The sequence below is a fragment of the Carassius gibelio genome, chromosome A6, assembly GCF_023724105.1.
Source record: "Carassius gibelio isolate Cgi1373 ecotype wild population from Czech Republic chromosome A6, carGib1.2-hapl.c, whole genome shotgun sequence".
Lineage (NCBI taxonomy): Eukaryota > Metazoa > Chordata > Actinopteri > Cypriniformes > Cyprinidae > Carassius > Carassius gibelio.
The window spans coordinates 29607136-29631818 of NC_068376.1; the positions used below are offsets into that span (position 1 = coordinate 29607136).

The window sequence follows — 24683 nt, forward strand, 5'->3', positions numbered from 1 at the left end:
TTGCGTAGTTGACATTTACATGAGGGATTCATAACACAGAGTTATCATTTTACAAACAAACTTCTGTTTAAATCACTTAATTCAGCTAAATGCAATAATTTACACAAGAATGTTGTACAATCAGCCTACAATGTAGATTTTTTTTCATAAACGAGGCCAATAACCTTTAAAAAGAAATAATATTTAAAATTCAAACAAAAATATTTTAATTTCACCATCAAGAAAACGTTTGTAACATTATAAATGTATTTACTGTCATTTTTGATCAATTTAATGCATTCTTGCTGAATAAAATCTTTTGCATGGTACTGTAGCTACACACAAAAACTCAAATTATTTATTTGTCAACTAGTATCTTAATTCAAGGTATGAGTCTCCTCACTGTTACTCAGCAACTGAGTGCCGACGATATTTGGCCCCTAGAGAGGAGGAATTTACATAATCAAATGACACATCAGAAATTGAATTTAATAGAGCTGAGCTCAGGAAACACTAGAGTAGAAAAATGGAGAGGAAAGTGCATTTTCCTATTGCACAAAGATCTGATTGTGGAAATGGAACCTCATATGGTTGTATAATCAACATTTCTCTCGATTTGGCTGCCATTGTTGATTGAGATTGTGCAATGCATTCTGGGTCTGCCTTAGAATTCGGCCAGCTCTCGTTAGGTTTTTGAACGGAGCCACTGTTTCAGTGTTAAGTGTTAATTTGATTTAATCTACATCACTGAATACACAACAGTCAATTCATATTCATGTATTAATGCATTCCCATGAATAATTTAATCATTTCACAACTGTCACGATCCATAACCAAGGCACTGTCTGTCATCCGCCTGTCAATATTTCTGTGCCTCGTGATTATTTATAAAGTGGATCAATGCTGTTGTTTGTCCTTTAATGAATCATTTCTGCCTTTCTGACAGCTTCAGTCTGTCTTAAAGACACGAGCGTCTGCATCTCGGTGATGGATGAAAGAATCAGCATTCTCTCCTCCTCTCCATCTGTTGCCATGGGAGAACGAACGCAATAAAAAGCAAGCGACGGGCGCCTGGCAACGAGCTGGTAGTTTCAGATGACATTGATAGCGTCTTGCTACTTCTAATTATGATGCATATATGCACTCATTCTGAAAGCACAGACGGATGTTGAGGTGTTGCTCATGCCACCCTTGACCACTGTCAGTTCTGCTTGGGTTTAAATACTGTAAGAAACTTCTGTTGCATTTTATGATTTTCAGCACCTTATATCATGTATGTTATGAATCTCACTAAACCTGATAAGAGCAGAGCAACCCAGTATCAAAAGTGTCATTGACTCAAATTATTGAAATATTTTGTTTATTGAAATAAAGCTGATATAAAACAAACAAAACAATAGACTGAAAATGTAAACAAAATTTGAACTCATTTTAATCGAAAGAGCAATAAAAGTTTAAAATTTAAACAATTTAAAATATTAATTAAAAAGAAACCAATTACTATATTATGTTTTGCATAAAAAAACTAAGTCCTTTTTGATATTTTGAATGGTAACATTTTCATGAAAACTAAGCCAGTTTTCATGCTAGTGTCTGTCTGTTTAATTTATGCTTATAAAAGTATTGTTTTATGAGCCCTAAGAATAAAGTGAAAAACAAAAAAGAATACAAAAGTAAAACATCTGGACACATTAAACTATAAAAACTGGTTTGTCATTAATACTTACAAAAGAAGATGTTGGTAATCAAACAGTTGATGGTAGCCACAGGTTTGGTGAGTAAATGATGACAGATTAAAACAATTTAGGTGAACTATCCCTTTAAATGTCATGAAAATAATGCAATGCTATGCAATGTAAAAAAAAAAAAATGTGAAAAAATTGAAAAAATCTTTTTAGCTACTTTCATATTTTCATACTGAGGCAATGAAACCCTTTAAAACAAAACTAAAAATATCACTAGAGCAATTAGAGACACAGGAAAAGAAAGATGGCCTACTATGACAGCTGGGTGACGTCCTACAGGCTGTTCTGCGCATCGGTGTGTGATCATGCGGAACGAAAGGCTAAAACTATCAAAACTATCAAAACTATCAAAACCGTTTATGACATTTTGAAATGATTATATTTTTAGTGAGCACATTATATAATTCCTGAAGATAAATACAGTTTCCAACAGCTAATCAACTGCTGTCAGCTTATTACACATAATCAGAATACAATATGCATGTCAACACACACTGTGTATTCAGATAAAACAGCATGCTGACCTAAATACCTGCAGCAGGACGATTGATAGAGGACTCGTTTGAAGATTCTTACAAACACAGTTCTTGGCTTCACTGGATGTTCAGTGATGATCTGGAGTGGTATGGATTACTTGTGGATTATTGTGATGCTTTTATCAGCTGTTTGGACTCTCATTATGACGGCACCCATACACTGTAGAGGATCCATTGGTGAGCAAGTGTTAAATTTTCCCTAATCGGTTCCAATGAAAAAAAAACACTCTTCTATATCTTGGATGCTCTGAGGGTGAGTAATTTTTATTTTTGGGTGGAGTATTCCTTTAAGATCTGCATGTGATTTATCCTCAGTGTGGATGTGTGTATATTGGCTATTTTAATGCATCACACACTATGAGAGTAGTATTGTAGTATGCTATTCCAAACTCAACCAGAGCATGTGTATGTGAGAAAGAGTGAAGAAAGAGCAAATAGTGAGATGACTGAGCTCATGATAAAAATAGCACTTCCATGGGCGCTGGAGTGTCTATGTTGTACATGCAAACCTAGCATGCTGAAGTGCATGTTTGCTTGGTGACACATAGCAAAGTTGAAGTTGAAGTACTAGACACTGAAATGAAACTAAAAAAAGTACTAAACTAAACCAAACTAACTAAAGCTGAGTTCTTTCTCATTATTTGACTTAGTGGGAGCATATACAGGCTAAACAAGAGCGGTGCAAGAATTGACCCTTGTGGGACTCCGCATGTCATGGACGGCCACTTAGACTTATGCTCTCATAGACTCACATAATAGCCTCTCCCTTTTAAAATTAAAACATTTTGTTAATTGACATGAAGCCAAAATAAAATAAAATATAAATATTAGATTACAAACTAAAAAAAAAAAAAACTTACAAATTTTAAAATAAGTTGAAGTTGAAGTACTAGACACTGAAATTAAACTAAAAAGTACTAAACTAAACTAACTAAAGCTGAAAAAAAAGTAACTATTTAGAAATATATATGTTTTTTTAAACAAAAACTAATAAAAATCACAGACTGGCAAATAAAAATACTAATAATTAAAGCAAAATTAAAATAAAAACAGAAAATATAAAAATAAAAGCTAATAAAAAAAAAACAGTAATAAAAATGACAAACTGGCACATAACAAAATTACTAAAAACTTAAATAAAATTAAAATGAAAACAATAATAAAATACAATAAAAATATGAATAAAAACAACTAATTACTGTATTAATAATGTTTTGCATAACAAAAATGAAACGTCATTTAGAGACCATTTAGATGTTTCAAAGTGTGCCTTTTTCATTAAAGTTAAGTCTAATTTCATCTCAAATTTCTATTGCATGGTGTGTGACTGACCGTGGAGCAGCACATGAGCACGATGATGAAGGACTCGATGACGCCGCCGATGCCCACCATCCAAGTCATCCTGAGAAACAGAATCACGCCCAGGATGTTCTGAAGGCAGGGCAGGTAGACACCCATCAGTGTTCCCATCCGCGGAGCCTGGCAACACACACACACACAGCACAACGTCAATATCTGATTAGATCTGATGTTGATCAGGTTCATGTTTTCATTTCATTGTTCAGCAAACATAACACATGCTCTGATCTCTCGGCTGTAAAAGCAATAATGCAACTGTTGATGTTCTGATAAAAAAATGAAAGACATGTCCATTGAAAACCTGGAAATATCATGGAATATTAAACTTGATCTCCAGTCCAAACTGGGATAATATTAATGCGTAACAGAAATGTACACCCTTATGAAACAAAAATATATTGCAGTATATTGGAAAATATAATGTAATATATTAGGCATATATTCTTATATATATTTATTTTTTTCCAATATATTGCAATATATTGAAAGTGGCAATCATTTGTATATTTTGCAATATTTTATATAATATATGTATCATCAATATATTATTAAATGTATTCAAATATATAAAATATTAGTGAATAAAAAGGGAAAATAAAATATTACAATATATCGCAATATATTTTAAGAAATATATTGGTAAATATATTTTCCTTTCGTTAGGGCATGGTCTGAATATATCTTATGTTATGCTCCATTCAAAAAGATTTAATAGGCTAGAACCCTGTGATCAACATGACTGTAAATCAATATAAACACATGACCCTTATTTCAATTAACATTCACTGTCATTGTGTTTGCTGTGTGTAGCGCTCATTTCAAGGGCTTTCAACGATCAGTAGGAGCCAATGTGAAATTCAGAGAGAAAGTGTGTGTATGTGTGTGTGTGGATGGTCAGTAATTACTAACACACAGTGAGTAAAGGTCTGCCAGCTGGATGAATGGTAAGTGAGTGTGTGTCTGTGTGCATGTCCATCAACACGGCATCCAAAAACACTCAAATATGTCCCGTCCCCGTTCAAGGACATCGTCGATAAAATGCAATTATCCCAGCGACCAAAAAAGGTCAGACAGGCAAAGTCGGTTCAGCAGGCTGGACAGATCCACAGCGGATGACAGCACTATAAGGTACAGGACGACCACACACACACAAACACACACACACACAATCTCAAGGGCTTGTGAAAGCACTTTTCAATTCACACAGTTGATTAAATGTGATTTAATGGGCATCTGAGTGAATCCCTCGTGACTCTGAACCTCAGACCTGAAGACATGCACTGAATAACTGAGCAGCGTTCACAAACTCACTTTACTGTAAACACAGTAAGAACGGTGTGCAAACAGACTTTGAGATTTTCTGAAGGAAATATTGAGTGTTACTGTGCCAGGCTGTTGATATGTGGTTGCTAAGGTGTTCTCTTTTGGGTGGGTGCTATGTGCTTTTTGGTCCCTAAATGACTCAGATCCCTTCTTCTGTGTGGGATTTTCTGAAGTAGTTTTATAGTCAAGCTGATAAAACTCATAATTCTGAAAGCAAAACTGCATAAAAAGTGCATGCATTATTAAAAAAATACACTATGCTTAACAGTAGCCAGAATAAAATCAAATGAAAAAATGTGGAGGAAGAAGTCCATGGAAACATTTAGTTAAAGAAGATAAATAAACAATAAAAATAAGATTAATAAACTAATTAAATACCTAGATAAATTAATTTAACAAAACATAAATAAATAGCTAAATAAATAAATGATTTTAAATAAATTATAAATATACATTTGATTACAATAAATAAATAAATAAATAAATAAATACAAATATTGATTAAAAGATTACAAATAATTAAATAAAATTTTATTTACATAAATAATAAAAATGCATTTAAAATTAACAAATTGATAAAAATGAATAAATACATTTTTAAATAAATAGTACATAGTAATAATAAATGTACATAATAACACATCGATCATAATATTATTGTGAGTAAAAAAAATCTATGTCATGTAATATAAATATTTTAAACATATTTATAATTTCCACTTTTTAGTATTTTACACGTGAAAATATAAAGCTGCCTTTAAAATTTTAGGATGTTCATATTTGGGGGTTGATGGCATCTAAAAGATAAAAAAAAATGATATAGTTATTGAATTTGTAAAATGATAACAAAAATCAATAAACATAATTATTTATAATCATAGAAACACACACACACACACACACACACACACACTTATTGCAACAAATACTATAGATATAATATAGATTAGCTTATTGTACTTCTTTTTGAACATGTCAATCTTTGAAGTACCATGTAAATATCATTGTACATGGTACAAATACATGGACATCCAACTGAGCACACATGCGTTTATATCTGATGTCTTACAGCGGCTTTGAATATGACTCATCCAATCAGAATCTACAGCCAGAACTATATGTTTTATAAATTAGAGTTAATTACAGTTATTGTTTTAGGCTTTTATATTTGGGAGACATGCTGAAAGGAGCAAAGACAATGAGAACCGCAGAGAGAAAAGATGCTTCCCTCCGGCATATTTTTAACCTTCATAACAGACTGAGAATAGAGCCCTTCAGATGGGAAACACACACACACACACACACACACACACACATATACCAGAACAAGTCATCCGTATGCTCAAAGCGACAGCAGTTGGCAAACTGGGAAACAAGACTTTTAATTTAATTAACCTGAAATAAATAAGAAGGCCTGAATAATGCATGCCATTAAATTCAATATCAGCCATGCAAATTCGCAATTCTGAGTGGGATAATTTGATTTCTGAAGCAAGGATTAATTTCCGTATTAATGTAATCTAATATAATGTGGCTTTATGCATCATGTCAAAACAGGTCCCAAATGAAGTGAACCTCACACATCTAAAATCATACATGCAAGAATTAAAAATCACGCTTTTTATGAAATATGTATATTTAGGCCTGTCACGATAACAACTTTTTATTGTGTGATATGTTGACAGAGAAATATTTGCAATAAGCGATATTATTGTGATTTTAAAGACTATTTTATGCCACTGAATATATAATCATAAAGTAATAGCATAATAATGCAAGGAGGCCAACACACTTCCAAATGACAAAAAAACTTTCATTTTTAAGAATATTTAGATCATGGAAATTAAGTATATCAAAATATTAGATACCTTAAATAAACTTGATTAAATAGTTAATTAACATTTTCTAACAAAAAGTGCAACGTAACAAGAAGAAAAAAACAAAGATTTTTCTTTTTTGTGATGTTTACTATATTTTTATTAAGTTTTACTTTTTAGATTTACTTATTTTTGTACTTCAACTTAAACTAAATGACTAATGTTGCCTTGGATTTTATGTATTATTTTTATATGTTATTATATTTCAGTTTAAGCCATGAAAATGTATGTATTTTTAATGGATTCAGTTTTAGTTAAAAATATGACCAATAGTTTTCTTCTTAAAGGAGTCCCTCATTTCTTCTACAGGTCCAGCTCCTCCAAACCCACGAGCAGCACTTGCCCTGAAAGCCACAGTGAATCCAGGCGGAGGAAAGCAGATTTTATTTGTCATTTTGACATTCTTCTCTTCATGCAAATGTGTGCCACCTCTTGCCTGATGTCTGATGAATATTAATCAGATTTACTGTCTGTGCCCTGCAGTGTTTGCCTGAGCTTGCATCTCAATAATGTCCTTCTTTCTCACAATCGTCTTTCCAGCTTTTGACTTGATGACAGTGAAATAACTATTTCTGCATATTTATTCATTCCATGACAACATTTGCATAAAACTGGACACCAAGAGCCAAAGCTACACTGCCAGAACCAGAACTCAAGCGAGTTTAAATCTAATTTAAATATTATTTATCACACACAACCGTACAAAGTATACAATTTACAACCCAATGTAAAAAAAAAAAAAAAGAATCAATCAATCAATCAATCACACACACACACACACACACACTAGTGATGCACGCGTCAGTGTATAAACAACTTGCACCCGACCAACGTTTCTAACTAACCCGCCCGCAACTCGGACTGCAAACAAGAAAAAAGAAAATATTGTACCTGACCCGCTTCCTCCTGACCCGCATTTTTTAAAAGTAGTAAATGCATCGCCCCTTCATATTAATTTAATGACTTAAATAGCCTCTAGCCTACAGGATAATAAGCACTATGATCGCACACATAAAGCTTGCCACAAAGAACTGGTTTAAGTAATGTTTATGAATGTGTCTAAATTAGCATGGAGAAATTAATTGTTTAGTAATAAACTGGTGTTTTCTGTGTCGCTGCTAAGATGAAGTTGTCAAAGCGGACTCATCATGAACGCCAGAGAGAAATGCACATTTCATATGGATCATCAGAGAGTAGCCTATTTATTTTGGTTTGAATATTTTAATTTAAAAGTAGACATTTCAAGCTTTCTGTAGCCTAATATGTTGCCTATATTTATTTTTAAACCCACCGACTAAAAGATTAAGACAATACCTGACTCAAAATACCTAAAGTTTCTCTCTTAGCTATTTCAGAATCTGGAAAAAATACTGGGGCAAACTTACTGCAGTCGGGGCATTTGGTTTATTGGAAAACGATTGCACTGATTTGCATGTTTCTTGATGATGTGCTTTTATTCTGTGGTACTCACATGCACCATGTCCCGCAGAAAAACTTATTTTGCATACAATGCAAAAAGCTCTTTCTGCTTCGCCAACTACAGGTCTTAAACAAGAGTATGTTGCAGTCCATTCGCTATTAAAAGTGCAGATTCGTGCCAGTTATTCAGCCAACAAAGTGTAGGCTTATGTATTTAAAAATTGTGTCTAGTACTATATAAATGACAAAGTTTTAATTGGCGTCTTTATTTCAAACGACCCGACCGACCGCAACCCGAATATCATAAAAAATATTTTTGGATGACTCATAACCGTGGGTAACCGCAGGCACCCGCTCATTTTGGATCAACCCATGCATCACTGACACACACACACACACACACACACACACACACACACACACACACACACACACACACACAAGAAATAGGCCTATACACTCTATAAAAAGAATGTAACAGCATGCTAATATTTTTTATTAGTAGTATTTATTAATAGTTATTATTATGTTCATACTAATTAAAACATATTACACGTAATTGTGTTTATTAAGTTTAGCATCCCTATACTATTGCTTGCGGAAGATATTGAAAGCGGAATATAAAACAGGCAAAAAAAAAGAACAGAAACAAAAAGGCACAATATCATAGATTTCAGGTACTTGGATCTTAGCAACCTTCCAACTAGCAACCATTCAGAATACCTTAGCAACCACATATCAGTGCTCTGGCAACTCACCCAGTGCATCCTAGCATCATGGTGGCAAGTTTTGTATTATAAAACGACTATTCAACTTATTTCATATTACATGTATTAGAATGCTTTCTTTAGCTAAATGACAAATTAAATGAAAAACAATGATGTGCAGAATGGTCAAGGAATCATTGAGCAAATGTGTGTCAAGCAAAGATTACGCTTCACTTCTCAAATAACAGTACAGCTGTGCTTTCTGAAAACCTGCTCCACTCCATTCCCTGCCTGAGCATCCATGAACAACAGCAAAACACAACAAAGAGACAAAACCTCCTCTCTCATCCACTTTCGGTGCATCACTCTATTTCTGAGATTTTGCAGTTCATGAGGCGAGGAGGGAGGGAGACAATCCAATCAGCAATTAGGAATAAAAACATGTTGTCGACACAGAAATGCTGGCTGAGCTGGAGTTTGGGGTCGAGATTCAATATCAGACATATAATTAACAAAACAAGATACAGGCACAGAACAGTCTTCCAGACGCTCTTAAACTTCTTGTGAAATTACTGTATATTATTATCAGCAGAGCAGCTGGTAAAAAAATCACAGCAGTACTGAAAATTACATTATCATATGACATTATATAATAATTAATTATTTGGATAATATTAAAACATACAGAAAAAAAAGAAACCACATTAATAATAATAAAATATATTATATATGAAATATTTAATAATATTTAACATATTTCTTTTATCAAAAGTCCATGTTCCTGTAGCAGTGATATTTTAGCATTGTTATGCTATACAGTTTTTTAAATGAATAATATGCATTATTCTATTTGTATTTTTTTGTATTGTATATTTTATTGTAAATGTATGTCAAATTTAAAACTTATTTTTAAATGAATTAATTGACATTTTTGCTATTTTTAAATAATGAATAACACAACATATAACATATAATATAACTTAACGTAACATAACATAACGTAAGGTAACGTAGTGTAGTATACCGTAGTGTACCTTTGTCGTAACAGAAAATAACATTACAGAACATAACATAACGTAACGTAAAGTAACGTAACAACATAATAATGTAACATAATGCAATGTAACATAAGTGAAGTGTGAGTGAAGTGAGTGAAGTGACATTCAGCCAAGTATGGTGACCCATACTCAGAATTTGTGCTCTGCATTTAACCCATCCGAAATACACACACACAGAGCAGTGAACACACACACACACTGTGCACCGGAGCAGTGGGCAGCCATTTTATGCTGCGGCGCCCGGGGAGCAGTTGGGGGTTCAATGCCTTGCTCAAGGGCACCTAAGTCGTGGTATTGAAGGTGGAGAGAGAACTGTACATGCACTCCCCCCACCTACAATTCCGTCCGGCCCGAGACTAGAACTCACAACCCTTCGATTGGGAGTCCAACCCTCTAACCATTAGGCCACGACTTCCCCGCAACGTAACATATTAACATATTACGAGAATAACGCAACGTAACATAACATAACATAACATAACATAACGTAGCGTAACGTAACGTAACGTAACGTAATGTAATGTAATGTAACGTAACGTAATGTAACATAACGTAACGTAACAATGTAACGTAACATAACATAACGTAATGTAATGTAATGTAATGTAACGTAACGTAACATACTGTAATGTAACATAACATAACGTAACATAACATAACGTAACGTAACGTAACAGCAAGATAATATAACGTAATGCAACGTAACGTAACGTAACAACAACATAATGTAACATAAAATAATGTAACATAACATAACGTAATGTAACAAAAACAATGTAACATTACATAACGTAATGTAACAGCAAGATAATGTAACTTAATGCAACGTAACGTAATGTAACATAACACAATGTAACATAACACAATGTAACAATGTAACAACAACATAATGTAACATAACATAACATAATGTAACATTTTGTGTTTTGCATTATTTTAAGCAGAAAAAACTGTCATATTTTTTTCAACAACTGAATTTCAGAAGATTTCTGCTGGCTTTCTCCTTTGCCAACCTTATTAACCTGTAGGACAAAAATAAATCCTTTATTCTGTCAGATGAATTCCACGTGTGCAATTTCAATGCCCTGCTGGGAATAGACCTCAACATGAACACTGACCCTAATAGAAGTCAATAAAGGAAAGTTGTTTCTCATTAAAAGTTTGAGGTTGTGCTCAGTTGAACTGCAAGAACACATTTACCCAACAGAACTCCAACAGGGACGCCGTGAACCTGAAGACAACCTGCCGTACCTACTGCAGTCTGAACAGATCTGCACACTTAAACCTCAGACAACGATGAGAATATAATGAAGCACTATTCACCTTCTAAAGATCACCAACACAATCCTGTGTCAGCTTCTGGAAGTTTAGACCCGCAAAATACGCATTCAGTCTTTTTGGAACTGATTTAAAAAAAGTTATGACCAGTTTAGCAATACCCTGGCATCCAATAACAACATCATCAGGGTTTGGCTAATTTTAGTATTATTTATATGCCGTTGCTTCATAGTTTATATATATATATATATATATATATATATATATATATATATATATATATATATATATATATATATATATATATATATATAGCTTTCATTTATTTTCATTTCAGTTTTCCAGTTTTCCAATGCAACATTTCTAATTTCTGTTTTTCATCAAATATTTATATTTTCTTTCATTTCAGCTTTATTTAAATAAACAAAACAGATTTTTAATTGTTTTAGTTTTAGTTAACAACAACACTGATAGCAAACAACCTAAATACCTTAGCAACTGAATAGCAACACCCTATTTTCAGTTTTAGTTTTTCATATAATATTTATCTTTTATTTAATTTTATTTCAACTTTAATTCTTTCAGCTTTATAACAAAACAATATTTGTAATTGTTTTAATTTAAGTTAACAACAACAACAATAACAACGCTGCTTTCAACAACCCTGAATACCTGCATAGCAAATTTTGTGACCCTGGAGCACAAAACCAGTCTTGAGTCTCTGGGGTATATTTGTAGAAATAGCCAAAAATATTTTATTTGGGTCAAAATTATAGATTTTTCATTCATGCCAAAAATCATTAAGATATTAAGTAAAGATCATGTTCCATGAATATATTTTGAGGATCTCCTACCATAAATATACGAAAACCTAATTTTTGATTAGTAATATGCATTGCATATTTTAAGGTGACAACTTTAAAGGTGATTTTCTCAATATTTAAATTTTTCTTCACCCTCAGAACCCAGATTTTCAAATAGTTTTACCCTTAGTGGTCCATGATCACATATGCTATTTACATTATCAGCATTTACATGTTAATCAAAGTTATTTCAAAGAACATCATTGTATTTCAATTGCACTTTATTTGCATGAGATATTTCTGGCAGTGTCTGGCAGTGTCAGGGTGTGTCATGTAATCAAAAGTGTCTTGTTGACACCATGTGTGCTGAAAAGAGTTCTCATTATGGATGCTGTGGTGACGTGTCGAGCGAGTGTGAAGCGTCTGAATCAATAGTGATCTGCAGCGGTCACATCTTCAGCTGCCGACAGACTCCATCAGACTCGAGCTGGAGCAGGTGCGTCATCAATCCTCATTCGTCCCATGTGTGTCTGTGTGTGTATATGATTTCCCACAGGCTGCTTCCAGCCGACGAGACTCTCAGGTAAAAGCAGTGAAGTGCAGATGCCCAGCGGCCTCCTGCAACAGCCGTCTGAGGACCCTGACTGTGAGCCTCAGGTGTTTCGTTCCCACTGCGGATATTGACAGCTGCTCTCGCTATAAAAGCGCCGCGGACAGCACCACCTGCCCAGCTGCAGCGACAACATGTGAAACCGGTAGATAATGGATTGCTCTTTAGGAATGACAGAGCAGTTTTCAACAACTGGTCTTTTGAAGGCCTGAAAAGTGTCTGAATTTAAAGAGACAGTCCACCTAAAAATGACATGTCAATGCAAACCGCTATCACTTGCTTTTTTTCCCCCTGTGAAAGTAGTTATTTTGAAGCAGTAATGTAACCACAACAGACATAGTAATAAGTGGCTAAATTGTCCCCCCAAAATTTGAAACTCTTTAAAAAGGACTTTGTTGTCACATTTTTAGATGGTCTGACATGTCAAAATGATTAATTTGACCAATCAAATCAAAATAAGCGGGGTTTACTGTTTTACATTTAATATTTGACAACTGTTTTATGATAGAAATGTAAAACAACAGTAATATCCAGACTACTCTCAAATATGATTCCTCAAATATGGCCATTTTGAAATTAAAATATGGTATAATTTACGCAGTTCATGTAATATCTAACTGAATGTGATGAGACAAGAAAAGGTTTGTTTTGAACAAATTAAGCATGCAAGTGCATGTGTGCATATTTCAAAATATTATTTGCAAATTGTTTAAAATTATTACATCCCAACTAGAATTAGCCATTCTGTTCTGTTTTTCTTTATGTTTTATGAAATGTCTTTTTTAAAAAAAAAAAACAGATTGCCTTTGGACACTGAGTTGTATCAAGATCTTAGTAAAATCAAAGTCATATTGGTTTGAAAAAGCATGAGATTTAAAACTTGGTGTTGAAATGTGTCTTTTTCTTTCACAACAATTTTACTTTAAAACAAAAAGGTTTCAGATTATTTATGAGTTTTAGGTTTTAAAACTTTTAATCTCTTTAATTTAACTCTTAATTATCCATATTTAAGGCACTGCATGTACTAATTTACTCAGTAGGGCTAAAAATAAGCATCTTGGGTTCAAAAGTTTGGTGTTTTTACATTTTTAAAAGGAGCCTCTTCTGCTCTCTAAGGCTGTATTTATTTGATAAAAAATACAGTAAAAACTGTTATACTGTGAAACATTATTGCAATTTAAAATAATTGTTCTCTATTGTAATACTATACTCCAGTCTTCAGTGTCACATGATCATTTCTGATTATTATCAATGCTGAAAACAGTTGTGCTGCTACAGATTTCTGTGGAAATTTTGACACATTTTATTTTCAGGATTCTTTGATGACTAGAACATTCAAAAGAGCAGCACTGATTGAAATAGAATCTTTTGAAACATTATAAATGTCTTTACTGTGACTTTCGATTAATTTTAAGTAGCTATCCTTGCTGAATAAAAATATGAATTTCTTTCTCACTGTGTTCTAGTAATAAACATCAGTACTCAAGGGTGTGTTAATGTCTATATCATTAAAGCAGATGTTATTATTCAGAGAGCTGCTATACACATGTTGACAGTTTCTCACTACAGTAATGACATTCTTTTGCTATGGGGGAAAATGTGTTTAATTGTCATACAAATAATGTTGCAATACAAAAAACCCAGATGGTCCAAAAAACAGGCTTAAATATAATTTTCTCAAAACATGACTCGGGTATGTTCATACCGTTTATGAACACAAATGCATTTTGCATGCCATCAGGATTGACAAATGAACTGATAACTGATGGCAGAAGAGCAGAGGAGAAAAGCAAGGAGCTTGTAATAATGTCTCCTCTCGCTTGGCTGCCCAAACAGGAGCTGACAGTGTTAATGTGACTTAGTTTAGACGGGGTGAATTATTAAAAACCACAGTAAAGGCAGGGGAAGGAAAAGGGCAATGACTATCAGTGTCAGCCCAACACATGTACGCCAGCATATTCAGAACTACTGCATAGCTCGTCTTACATTATCCTTCAGGAGAACAATCATTTTATGCATGTAATCAGCCTATATCAATACTGTAAGACTTAAATATCTGCTTCCAACCAATCAACACAAGCGTTTGCAGCAACACAACATTTCTACACCACAACTGAAATGCAAACATTATGAGATTTTTACAAAGACTAAAAGAATTGGTGTAGGATATACTTTGAAACAATTTTCACTTAAGTAAAAATTTTAAATGTCACAAAACATCAGCAAGTGACCTTGAATCCAATAATCTTTGTTTTGATTTACTACTTTTAAATAAATGTAAAAAAAAAAAAAATGCTTATGCAAAGATTCTTTTTGCCTGTCTGTCAAGAAAAAAAAACGCAAGTCAGAAATTATTTTCTCATTTTTGTGTTCAGTACGCAAATAGTCAAAATGAGCAAACTAAGTACACTTCTCTAGTACACACTACTGTTCAAAAGTTTGAGGTCTGTAAGATATCTCTTTATGTTTTTTAGAAGAAGTCTTTTCCGCTCACCAAGGCTGTATTTATGGGATTCAAAATATAGTAAAGTCAGTAATATTGTGAAATATATTTGAAAAATGTAGTTTTTATTTGAAAATATGTACAAATTTATTTGATTTCTGTGATCAAAGCTGTATTTTCAGCATCATTCCTCCAGTCTTCAGTGTCACATGATCTTCAGAAATCATTCTGATATGCAGATTTGCTTCTCAAGAAACATTTCTGATTAACTGTTGAACGCAACTGTGAACAGTAGTGTAGTAAATGTGGCCTTTGTGCCATTTTTGCAATGTAAAGGCATCTCCAGAATGAGAGACAGAGTTCTGGTCATGTGTTTGACTTCGGGTGAATCTTGGTGATGTGATTGGTGATGAACGTGAGTGTGGATACGTGAGAACATTTGTTGCTGGAAATGAGTGAACTGACCCTCTTAAAATGGAAGCTGATTAGAGAGCAAAAGCTTTTGCAAGATGAGCTAATTAAGTCGCAGTCGCAGTGTGAAACAAGAAGAAGATTATCGCTCTCCTCGATCACGTTGAGAGCACGAATCCAATTGCATCTTGGTTCTCTATTTTACTCTCATTTCTCTTCTACTCGCTCTCCCTGTACAGCTGAGGGATGATGTATGACAGGGTCTCACCTTTACCAGGGTTTTGTTCATTTGACAGTTCTAGATAATAATTTATTATTTTACAGAGACAGCAAATTGATAAAGAACTTCATGCACTCAGTGACATAATTAAAAAATACAAAACATCCGCAGATATATAGGTTGACTACTAAAATATTATATAAAAAATACTAAAATAATTTTGCACTGCTTCAGTTTTTTTGTGTAATTAATGAGGCCTTTAAATTCATACTATTCAATGCAATTGTAAGAATAAGTAATTGAAAGCACTAATTTTATCAACCCATAATCAACCATCGCACCTCAACACAGGTTCACTTCCATTTGCACAACTAGTGCACCAAGACTCCCAGAAGTTGCTTATATGCAGAAGTTTTTTATGCATATTTTTTTAACAGTCCTTTATTATCACACACAAAGTTGGAAACACATTTACACATGAGAGACTTAGAAACAGACAGAAAAAGGCTAGTGCCATGAGGGAGGTTACGAGCCTGATTGAGGCGACTCTCTAATGAGCACGCTCTCTCATGGATGGCAAGGGACCAAGGGAGATCAGGTCACAGGTCAAAAGTGCAAGACAGAGCTGAAAGCTGTTATTTACACACTGGTGTGTTTATACGCTCTGTCTGGCAGCAGACAATTAATTTACACCTGTAGCTATTGAGAGCTAGATGAAATTGTGTGATATCTGCTGCTCTGAGAGCGTGCTGTAAGCATTTATGTCTACCTGGACAGGTTTCTTGCGTGAGCCTTCATTGTTTTCCGCCTCCTCGTGTTCTTTGCTGCCCTGGGGCAGATTTGAGTAGTTGGCAAGACTGCTGAGAAGAGACGATACCATGGGAATTGTGTCCATCTCCTCCTGTAGAGTAAACACACACATACAGAACAAATATTGTAAGCATTAAATAAATCAAGTAGCTTGTAAGGAACATCTAAAATGTCATGTTTACATTTACAGATTACCAACGACTAGCTCAGAGGACAATTTTTGCTTATAATTTTCTCATTAATAGCTCATGAGACCCTCAGTTGTGTTTTTTTCATGCTTAATTTAATATGTCATAATATACTCATCAGAAATTGAAGAAAAAATAAAAACAGATCAATTAAGTCACAATAGGAGTTTTAAAAATGGCTGCATATATCAGCTCAGAAAATTTGATCTAGTGAGAATTTGATAAGAAATGTTGAATTTGAAGAGAAAACTGCCATAATGATTAGTATTTATTTTAATGTGTTTAATGCATATTTTATCAAATGAGGTAATTAATCCATGCATACTAAAAACATATGCATAGTGTGCACTTTTGCATACTGCTGAGAAAGAGCAATTAGTATGCTAGCATTCATCAACCATTGAAATTTTTTTGAATTTGCAGTTGCATTAATGCATTTAACGTTTACAGATAAAACCGAATAAATGTTTGAGATCACATAGAGATCTTTTATTTGCTAATTTGTGGTGTTAACTGCAACTATTTTGATATCTTCTGAAACTCTAGAGGAGACACATTTGAAATTATTGAGGTCTTAAGCCAAAACCTCAGTTTGTCCAAAGTCCTCTCATTGACATAGGGAAAACAAACGTAAAACAAAATATCATTTTAGACAATTCTTGCAGCTCCCTGCAGATGAACATTACCATTTTCTCCCAGCATTAAGATTTGAGTTTTTAAATGCATATTATAAATGCATAAAAACTTGATTATTTAGGTAACTGATCAACAGTTTGGCAGTTCACTTAAATCAGAGATGCCTCCAATCTTCTCCCCCATCAATTATTTCTAATGTATATCTTTGTTTTGTTTATTATTTTTTTTGTATTGAAGTAAAATTAAATGTAAAAAGTTATTATTTTAAAGTGTAAAAAATTTAATAAATACATTTTAAAATTTACTTTTGGTCCACAGCCTTCAGTCAAGTTTGATTTTTGGCCCTTTGTATTAAAAATAAGTTTTGTCTTCTCTGACTTAATTACGAGGCATTTTCTAATATTTTTAGATGCAGTACAGCATGTGTTTGACACTTTTGGACTTACATGCTGTTATCATCCACCTGCAGAGGTGTATGGGGTCTGGGGACTTCCTGCCCTTCAAACGCTAATTATCCTTATTAATAACTGTCAGACTCTTTTATTCCTTTAATCAATAGAGTTTGCGTGCATGTGCTTCACTATCTACTGCAGCTCTAACGAGAACAGAAATGCGTCACCGTTGCAGGCTTATCATTCATCGTGCATGTGCTTATGTGTACCTCAAACAGAGCCATGTTCTTGCCGTCATATTGCTGGTTCTTCTCTGGGTCAGTGCTGTTGATGAATGGACTGCTCTCCTTTGGGTTACCATCTCCTGTTAGCGAAAAACACAAATAAATCATCAGCATGACAGCGATGCCACACACCTCCAGGGGGCTTAGTGAAAAAAATCTGCTGTGATGATTCTAGCACTTCAGGTTTTGGTTGCACATTTTAGGTCATCCATGCATGCTTTAAACAGATGCATACTGTGCACTGTTGCACATAGCAGAAATGTAATTCACAGTTATGCATTTGGCAGATGCTTTTATCCAAAGCAACCTGTATTGCATTTAAGATATACAGCTCATGCATTCTCTAATCAAACCCATATTGCTAGCATAGTGTCTGAGCTGCTGGAAATGCCATTAGTTTATACGGTCCTTCTAATAAAACAGTGTAGTTGTTAAGACACCAGTAAACTGGGAAGCGATGCATGCAGGTCTCACACATGGAGTGTTTAATGACCTGTATCTGTACAGGTGAGATGGCTTAGACTGCCTGTGTGTTCATTCACCTGGGATCTTGGATCAGAGGACAGTTCTTTTTAGGGCCTGGATCACAGGGTTCGAGAAGTAATTAGGTCTCTGGACTCCCTCAAACCACGGGAGAGGAATTTTAAAGAGGTGCAATGCACACACAATGCTTTCAAAAGTCTCAAGTCTAAAAGGTCTATGGCCCATTGTACCATTTTCATCTGAACGAATTTTCTGTATTGATTATTCTCATGTACTTTACCTGAGATTTTACTTGAGCATGTCTTTTGAATTACACATTGCATTGTAGAATTAAAGGAATTTAATGGAACTTATTTTGGAAAAGGTACTGGTAATTTTCTGCCAGGACATTACACTCTGAATTTTTTTTTAATGAAGTTTGACATGCTCAATATAAAAATTACATTACTTTTTGTGTATTATTAACAGTGCTCATGAAAGCATAAACGGTCACCAAAAGTGAGTCATTCAAAACTTCAAAAGTGTACATTGGATGATTTTAGTATTTTATGACTAGTCCCAAAATGTTCTGGAACCCTTATGAAAGGAAAATATATTTATCAATATATTTCCTTAATATTATTGTAATATATTATTTTCCCTTTTTATTTTCTAATATATAATATATTTGAATAATATATTGATGATACATATATTATATAATATATTGCAAAATATACAAATGATTGCCGCTTTCAATATATTGCAATATATTGGAAAAAATTTATATTAAATCCCATATATAAGAATATATGCCTAATACATTACATGATATTTTCCAATTTACTGCAATATATTTTTGTTTCATAAAGGAATGTTGCAAAAAGCTCCAGAATAGAAAAAAACCCCCACTCACAATTAGAACAAAAACATATCTGTACTAAACCAGTGTTTCATAATTAATAGAAAAAAAATTCTAAAATGTACCTGACTTTAAAATTGACCAATGTCCTTAAAATTAGTAGCACAATAATAATTATCACCACAGAATTACAGAATTTATTGTTTTCTTACAGTGTATCTATTTATCATTCTATATTTCTTTCTAATTCTGTTTTGTTTGAAGTTTGGTTTTGAAGTTATTTTTAATCAAAGTACAAAATGTTAATTAAAAGGTTTAAAAGCAAAAGTATTTCCAATTATTTTTTATTTTTATTTATTTAACTCCATTCTAACATGTAAAGCTAAAACATACATAAGAGAACATATTTTGTTATACAATGAAAAAATACCATAAAATCATCTAATTGTGCATTTTAATGTTCAAACTTGGGTTGTTGAGATTGTTTACGAGATACATTAACACCAATGGTGTTTTATGTGTTTTAATTTTTCATTACTATCTTTGTGTCATGTTGTTGTAATTATTTGTGATGGTCAACCCCTAGGTACATACTGTAGGGGAAAAAAATCTACATTCCCTCAGGCCCGCAGCCTTACATACTGTCAATTTAATGTAAGCACAAGTCCATGGTACGGTGTGTGTGATTTAGCTCAATGCAGCGTGACAGACTGACAGCCATACTGAAATCCCCGGAGGCTGAAGCATCAATCAAGCGATGACAGCAGGCAGCCGCTACATCGCAGTCAGAGCGAGGAGATCAGCTGTCAGCTCGTACACTGGGAACGACCGCCACAGAAATCAGAATGGAATTGGATGACTAACCTGTAATCAGGACTTTGATTTTTCTATGTAGGAGTGTAGAGGTCAGAGAAGCTGCCTTTATGAAATATCAATGGCGACTTAATGCCAGATAAAAGGCTTGAATGGAAAATGCTTCAGTTGCTTCAGTTTTGCATTTTATGATGAGAAATAATCGGGCAGAACAAATGAATAGTGTTGAAAACTTTTGGCTTAATAATATCACCCGGACATGAATGCATACAACAGTAGAAAATACAAACCTGATCGAATTTTCACGATAAGCCAGTCATTTCTAAACTCTAGATGGATGGATGGATGGATAGAATAATAGATACTGTAGAAATATAGATAGATTGATAGCACGATGGATGGACAGACGGATGGACGGATAGATAGATAGATAATGGATGGATGGATGGATAGAAGGATAGATAGAAGGATAGATGGATAGACAGATGGATAGACAGATGGATAGACAGATGGATAAATGGACGGATGGACAGAACATGTCCATAGTATGCAACATAGTATGAAAGATAGAACAATAGAATGGTGCATGGATTGATGGATAGATGTATAGACAAAATTATGGATGAGGGATGGAAGGATGGGTAGAACAATATATACTGTAGACACGTAGACAGACAGATAGATAGACAGATAGATAGACAGACAGATAGATAGACAGACAGATAGATAGACAGACAGACAGACAGACAGACAGACAGACAGACAGACAGATAGACAGATAGACAGATAGATAGATAGATAGATAGATAGATAGATAGATGGAAGGATGATAAATACAATGATATAACAATGTGTCAAAAAATAACGAAGTGTAGTAACATCAGAGTTCAGCGCCCAGCCCTGTCTGACAGAAAGAAGACCCAATGCTATGATGGAGCTGCCAAACACAGACACATCTGCTCTTTTATTGGCTCAAATATTGTGACACATTGTCAGGGATTCATCAGTGTTAGTTACACGGGACAATGTTTCACAGGGGGCTATAAATAGCAATGACTGGCAAAAACTCAAAGCAGTCTGAGTCTCAGACATTGCACAGACCGCACACACAAAAATAGCAAGAGCTTTCTCATAAACCTCAGCCTGATTGGTTGGCTTCATGCAATTTCATAGTGCACTTATTTTTATTTATTTATTTACAGGTCTGAGATACTAGACAATATTTACAGCATCTTTTGGCATACTTTTTTCATTAAATGCATTCAAACCAGCAAGTACTTTAGGGTTGATCGCACCATGCACAGATTCTACAGGAATCTGACAAGACCTTAGACAGAAGATGATCATGGATTACCTGAGTTTGTTTTATCGATCCTTTTGTTTGTGGACAACTGTTCAAACCTTTTTTATCATCTTCCTCGAAACCTGATCATGATAATAGCCTAAAATATAAAAATATAATTATAGTTATAATATTAGTTATAATTATAATTATAACTATCTAATATTTAATTATGTCATTATACTTTAAAATACATAAAATATATACATTTATATTTTTAATTAAATTACTAAAAAATCTAATGTTTTTTTGTAATTATTGAAATGAATTTAAATGGCTTGTGCATTTACATTTACGCATTTAGCAGAAACTTTTATCCAAGACTGACTTACATTGCATTCAGGCTATGCTTCTTTTTTTTTTTTTTACCTAACATTAATGCATGTAGCATAAAACATACAAATATAATTGTAAAAATAATGGTGTAACTATATCTCATATTAGTTTAATTATATTAATTAATTTAATTGAAATTCATACATAATTATTTTATTATTTACATGTAAATATTATTTATATGATTTTGTAATTATCAAAATTGTAATTTAATTAAATTGTAGTGGCATTCAGATGCACTGATCTCATAAATATGATCACTTCATGACTTCAAGGGAATAAGCTGCAAAAAACATTAATCTATTTTCATTATTAATTATTTAAAATTCTTATCAAAACTGTAAAAATTCTGGTTGTGTTCAAATGCACTCATCTCATTAATATGTTCACTTCAAAGCAGAAAAATCAACAGAATAAGCTGTATGCTGCCTAGCTAAATGACACATTACCACTTCCACAAAAGTGTGGCGTGACCTTCTCCTGCCAAGACTAACAAAAGCTTGCAGCAGGAATGACCTCGCCGTAGCTGGACTGGGTCTTGCGTCTCTATCACGAGGTTTTCATTGTTCTCTGACTAGACCCTTCAGCTAGCAGGGGATCTGAATAGCGACAGCACACACGGTGCACAGCAGACCCACCATCTGTTGCCCTTGACTGCTGATCCCAGACCAGTTTGATCTTTCTTCTCGTTATGTTTGATAAAGCACCGGAGAGAAGCTCTGGTCCTGCGGGAGCGCTAATGCACAAATCTGTCCAAAAATCTCTGGGGTTTGTGTACAGCAGCATTCAGAGTGACAGCGTCTGTGAGTGTTAATAAGACGCTCCGCTGCGGTGACTGGCCGCGTGCATCTGAAGGTACACTGTTTCATCACTGCTGAGGAGTGTTTTAGAGAGGTTTTGTGAAAACAGCTGCACACTTCAGCTCACAGATAATGATTCATGTGTCAGAGGTGGCCTTTACCTCTCACAGAACAAAACATTAGAGTGAGAAATCGAGGAAGATGTCAAAAAATACAAAAATTTTGGAGAAAATGTAAAAGGTTTATGTCTCACGGGCATGATACTAGAATGGTTACTGGTCTAACAGGCGTAAGACAAACAGCCCAGCTGCAGGACTCTAGGATCTTCTAGTTAAATGGCATATTGAAAAATTAATTATAAAATGAAACAACATGAATACGTTTTAATAAATTCTTTCTAACTTCACTAATAAATACATTAGAAAGTGTACTGCAGTGAATTAGCTCAAATGATTTCAAATGGATAATTTTAAATTTTAAATCATCATATATACTGGTGCATCTCAATAAATTAGAATGTTGTGGAAAAGTATATTTCAGTAATTCAACTAAAATTGTGAAACTTGTGTATTAAATAAATTCAATGCACACAGAGAATGCACACACACACAGTAGTTTAAGTCTTTGGGCCTTTTAATTGTGATGATTTTGGCTCACATTTAACAAAAACTCACCAATTCACTATCTCAACAAATTAGAATATGGTGACATGCCAATTAGCTAATCAACTCGAAACACTTCCAAAGGTTTCCTGAGCCTTCAAAATGGTCTCTCAGTTTGCTTCACTAGGTTGTCCAGAAGACAATCATTGACACCCTTCACAAGGAGGGTAAGCCACAAACATTCATTGCCAAAGAAGCTGGCTGTTCACAGAGTGCTGTATCCAAGCATGTTAACAGAAAGTTGACTGGAAGGAAAAAGTGTGGAAGAAAAAGATGCAAACCAACAGAGAGAACCGCAGCCTTATGAGGCTTGTCATGAAAAATCGATTCAAGAATTTGAGTGAACTTCACAAGGAATGGACTGAGGCTGGGGTCAAGGCATCAAGAGTCACCACACACAGACGTGTGAAGGAATTTGGCTACAGTTGTCATATTCCCCTTGTTAAACCACTACTGAAACACAGACAACGTCAGAGGCGTCCTTACCCGGGCAAAGGAGAAAAAGAACTGGACTGTTGCCCAGTGGTCCAAAGTCCTTTTTTCAGATGAGAACAAGTTTTGTATTTCATTTTGAAACCAAGGTCCTAGAGTCTGGAAGAAGGGTGGAGAAGCTCATAGCACAAGTTGCTTGAAGTCCAGTGTAAAGTTTCCACCGTCTGAGATAATTCGGGGTGCAATGTCATCTGCTGGTGTTGGTCCATTGTGTTTTTTGAAAACCAAAGTCACTACTCCATGAAATTTTGGATCACTTCATGCTTCCTTCTGCTGATCAGCTTTTTGGAGATTCTGATTTAATTTTAAAGCAGGATTTGGCACCTGCCCACACTGCCAAAAGCACCAAAAGTTGGTTAAATTACCATGGTGTTGGTGTGCTTGACTGGCCAGCAAACTCACCACACCTGAACCCCAGAGAGAATCTATGGAGTATTGTCAAAAGGAAGATGAGAAAAAGAGACTTGGGCTTCCAGACCACCTCAGCAGTGCCACAAAATGATCACCTCCATGCCACGCTGAATTGAGGCAGTAATTGAAGCAAAAGGAGGCCTTACCAAGTATTGAGTACATGTAAAGTAAATTAACATACTTTGAATGACAACTATTCACAAAAAGTGTCACATTATCTTTTAGAAACATTCTAATATGATGATTTGCTGCTCAAGAAACATTTCTGATAATTGTCAATGTTGAAAACAGTTGTGCTGCTTTTTAATTTTTATGTAGTCAGTGATTTAATTAATTTCAGGATTCTTTAACAAATATAACATTGAAATAAACAATATTTATTCAAAATGTATATATTTTTTGTAACGTGATAAATGTCTTTGCTG

At 34.1% G+C, this 24683-nt stretch overlaps 1 protein-coding gene across 3 annotated transcripts in view; it reads right to left on the reverse strand.

Annotated features, from left to right (window-relative positions):
• The window catches only part of LOC128016028 (solute carrier family 12 member 5-like), a 90172-nt gene that overhangs the window by 25975 nt on the left and 39514 nt on the right, over positions 1–24683 (reverse strand). For all 3 annotated transcript variants that reach the window (XM_052600344.1, XM_052600343.1, XM_052600342.1), the window contains 3 exons: positions 18064–18158; positions 16538–16669; positions 3593–3739 (listed from right to left, as the gene is read on the reverse strand). In XM_052600344.1, coding sequence (XP_052456304.1) covers positions 3593–3739; positions 16538–16669; positions 18064–18158 — 374 coding nt within the window. The remainder of the gene's footprint in view (positions 1–3592; positions 3740–16537; positions 16670–18063; positions 18159–24683) is intronic.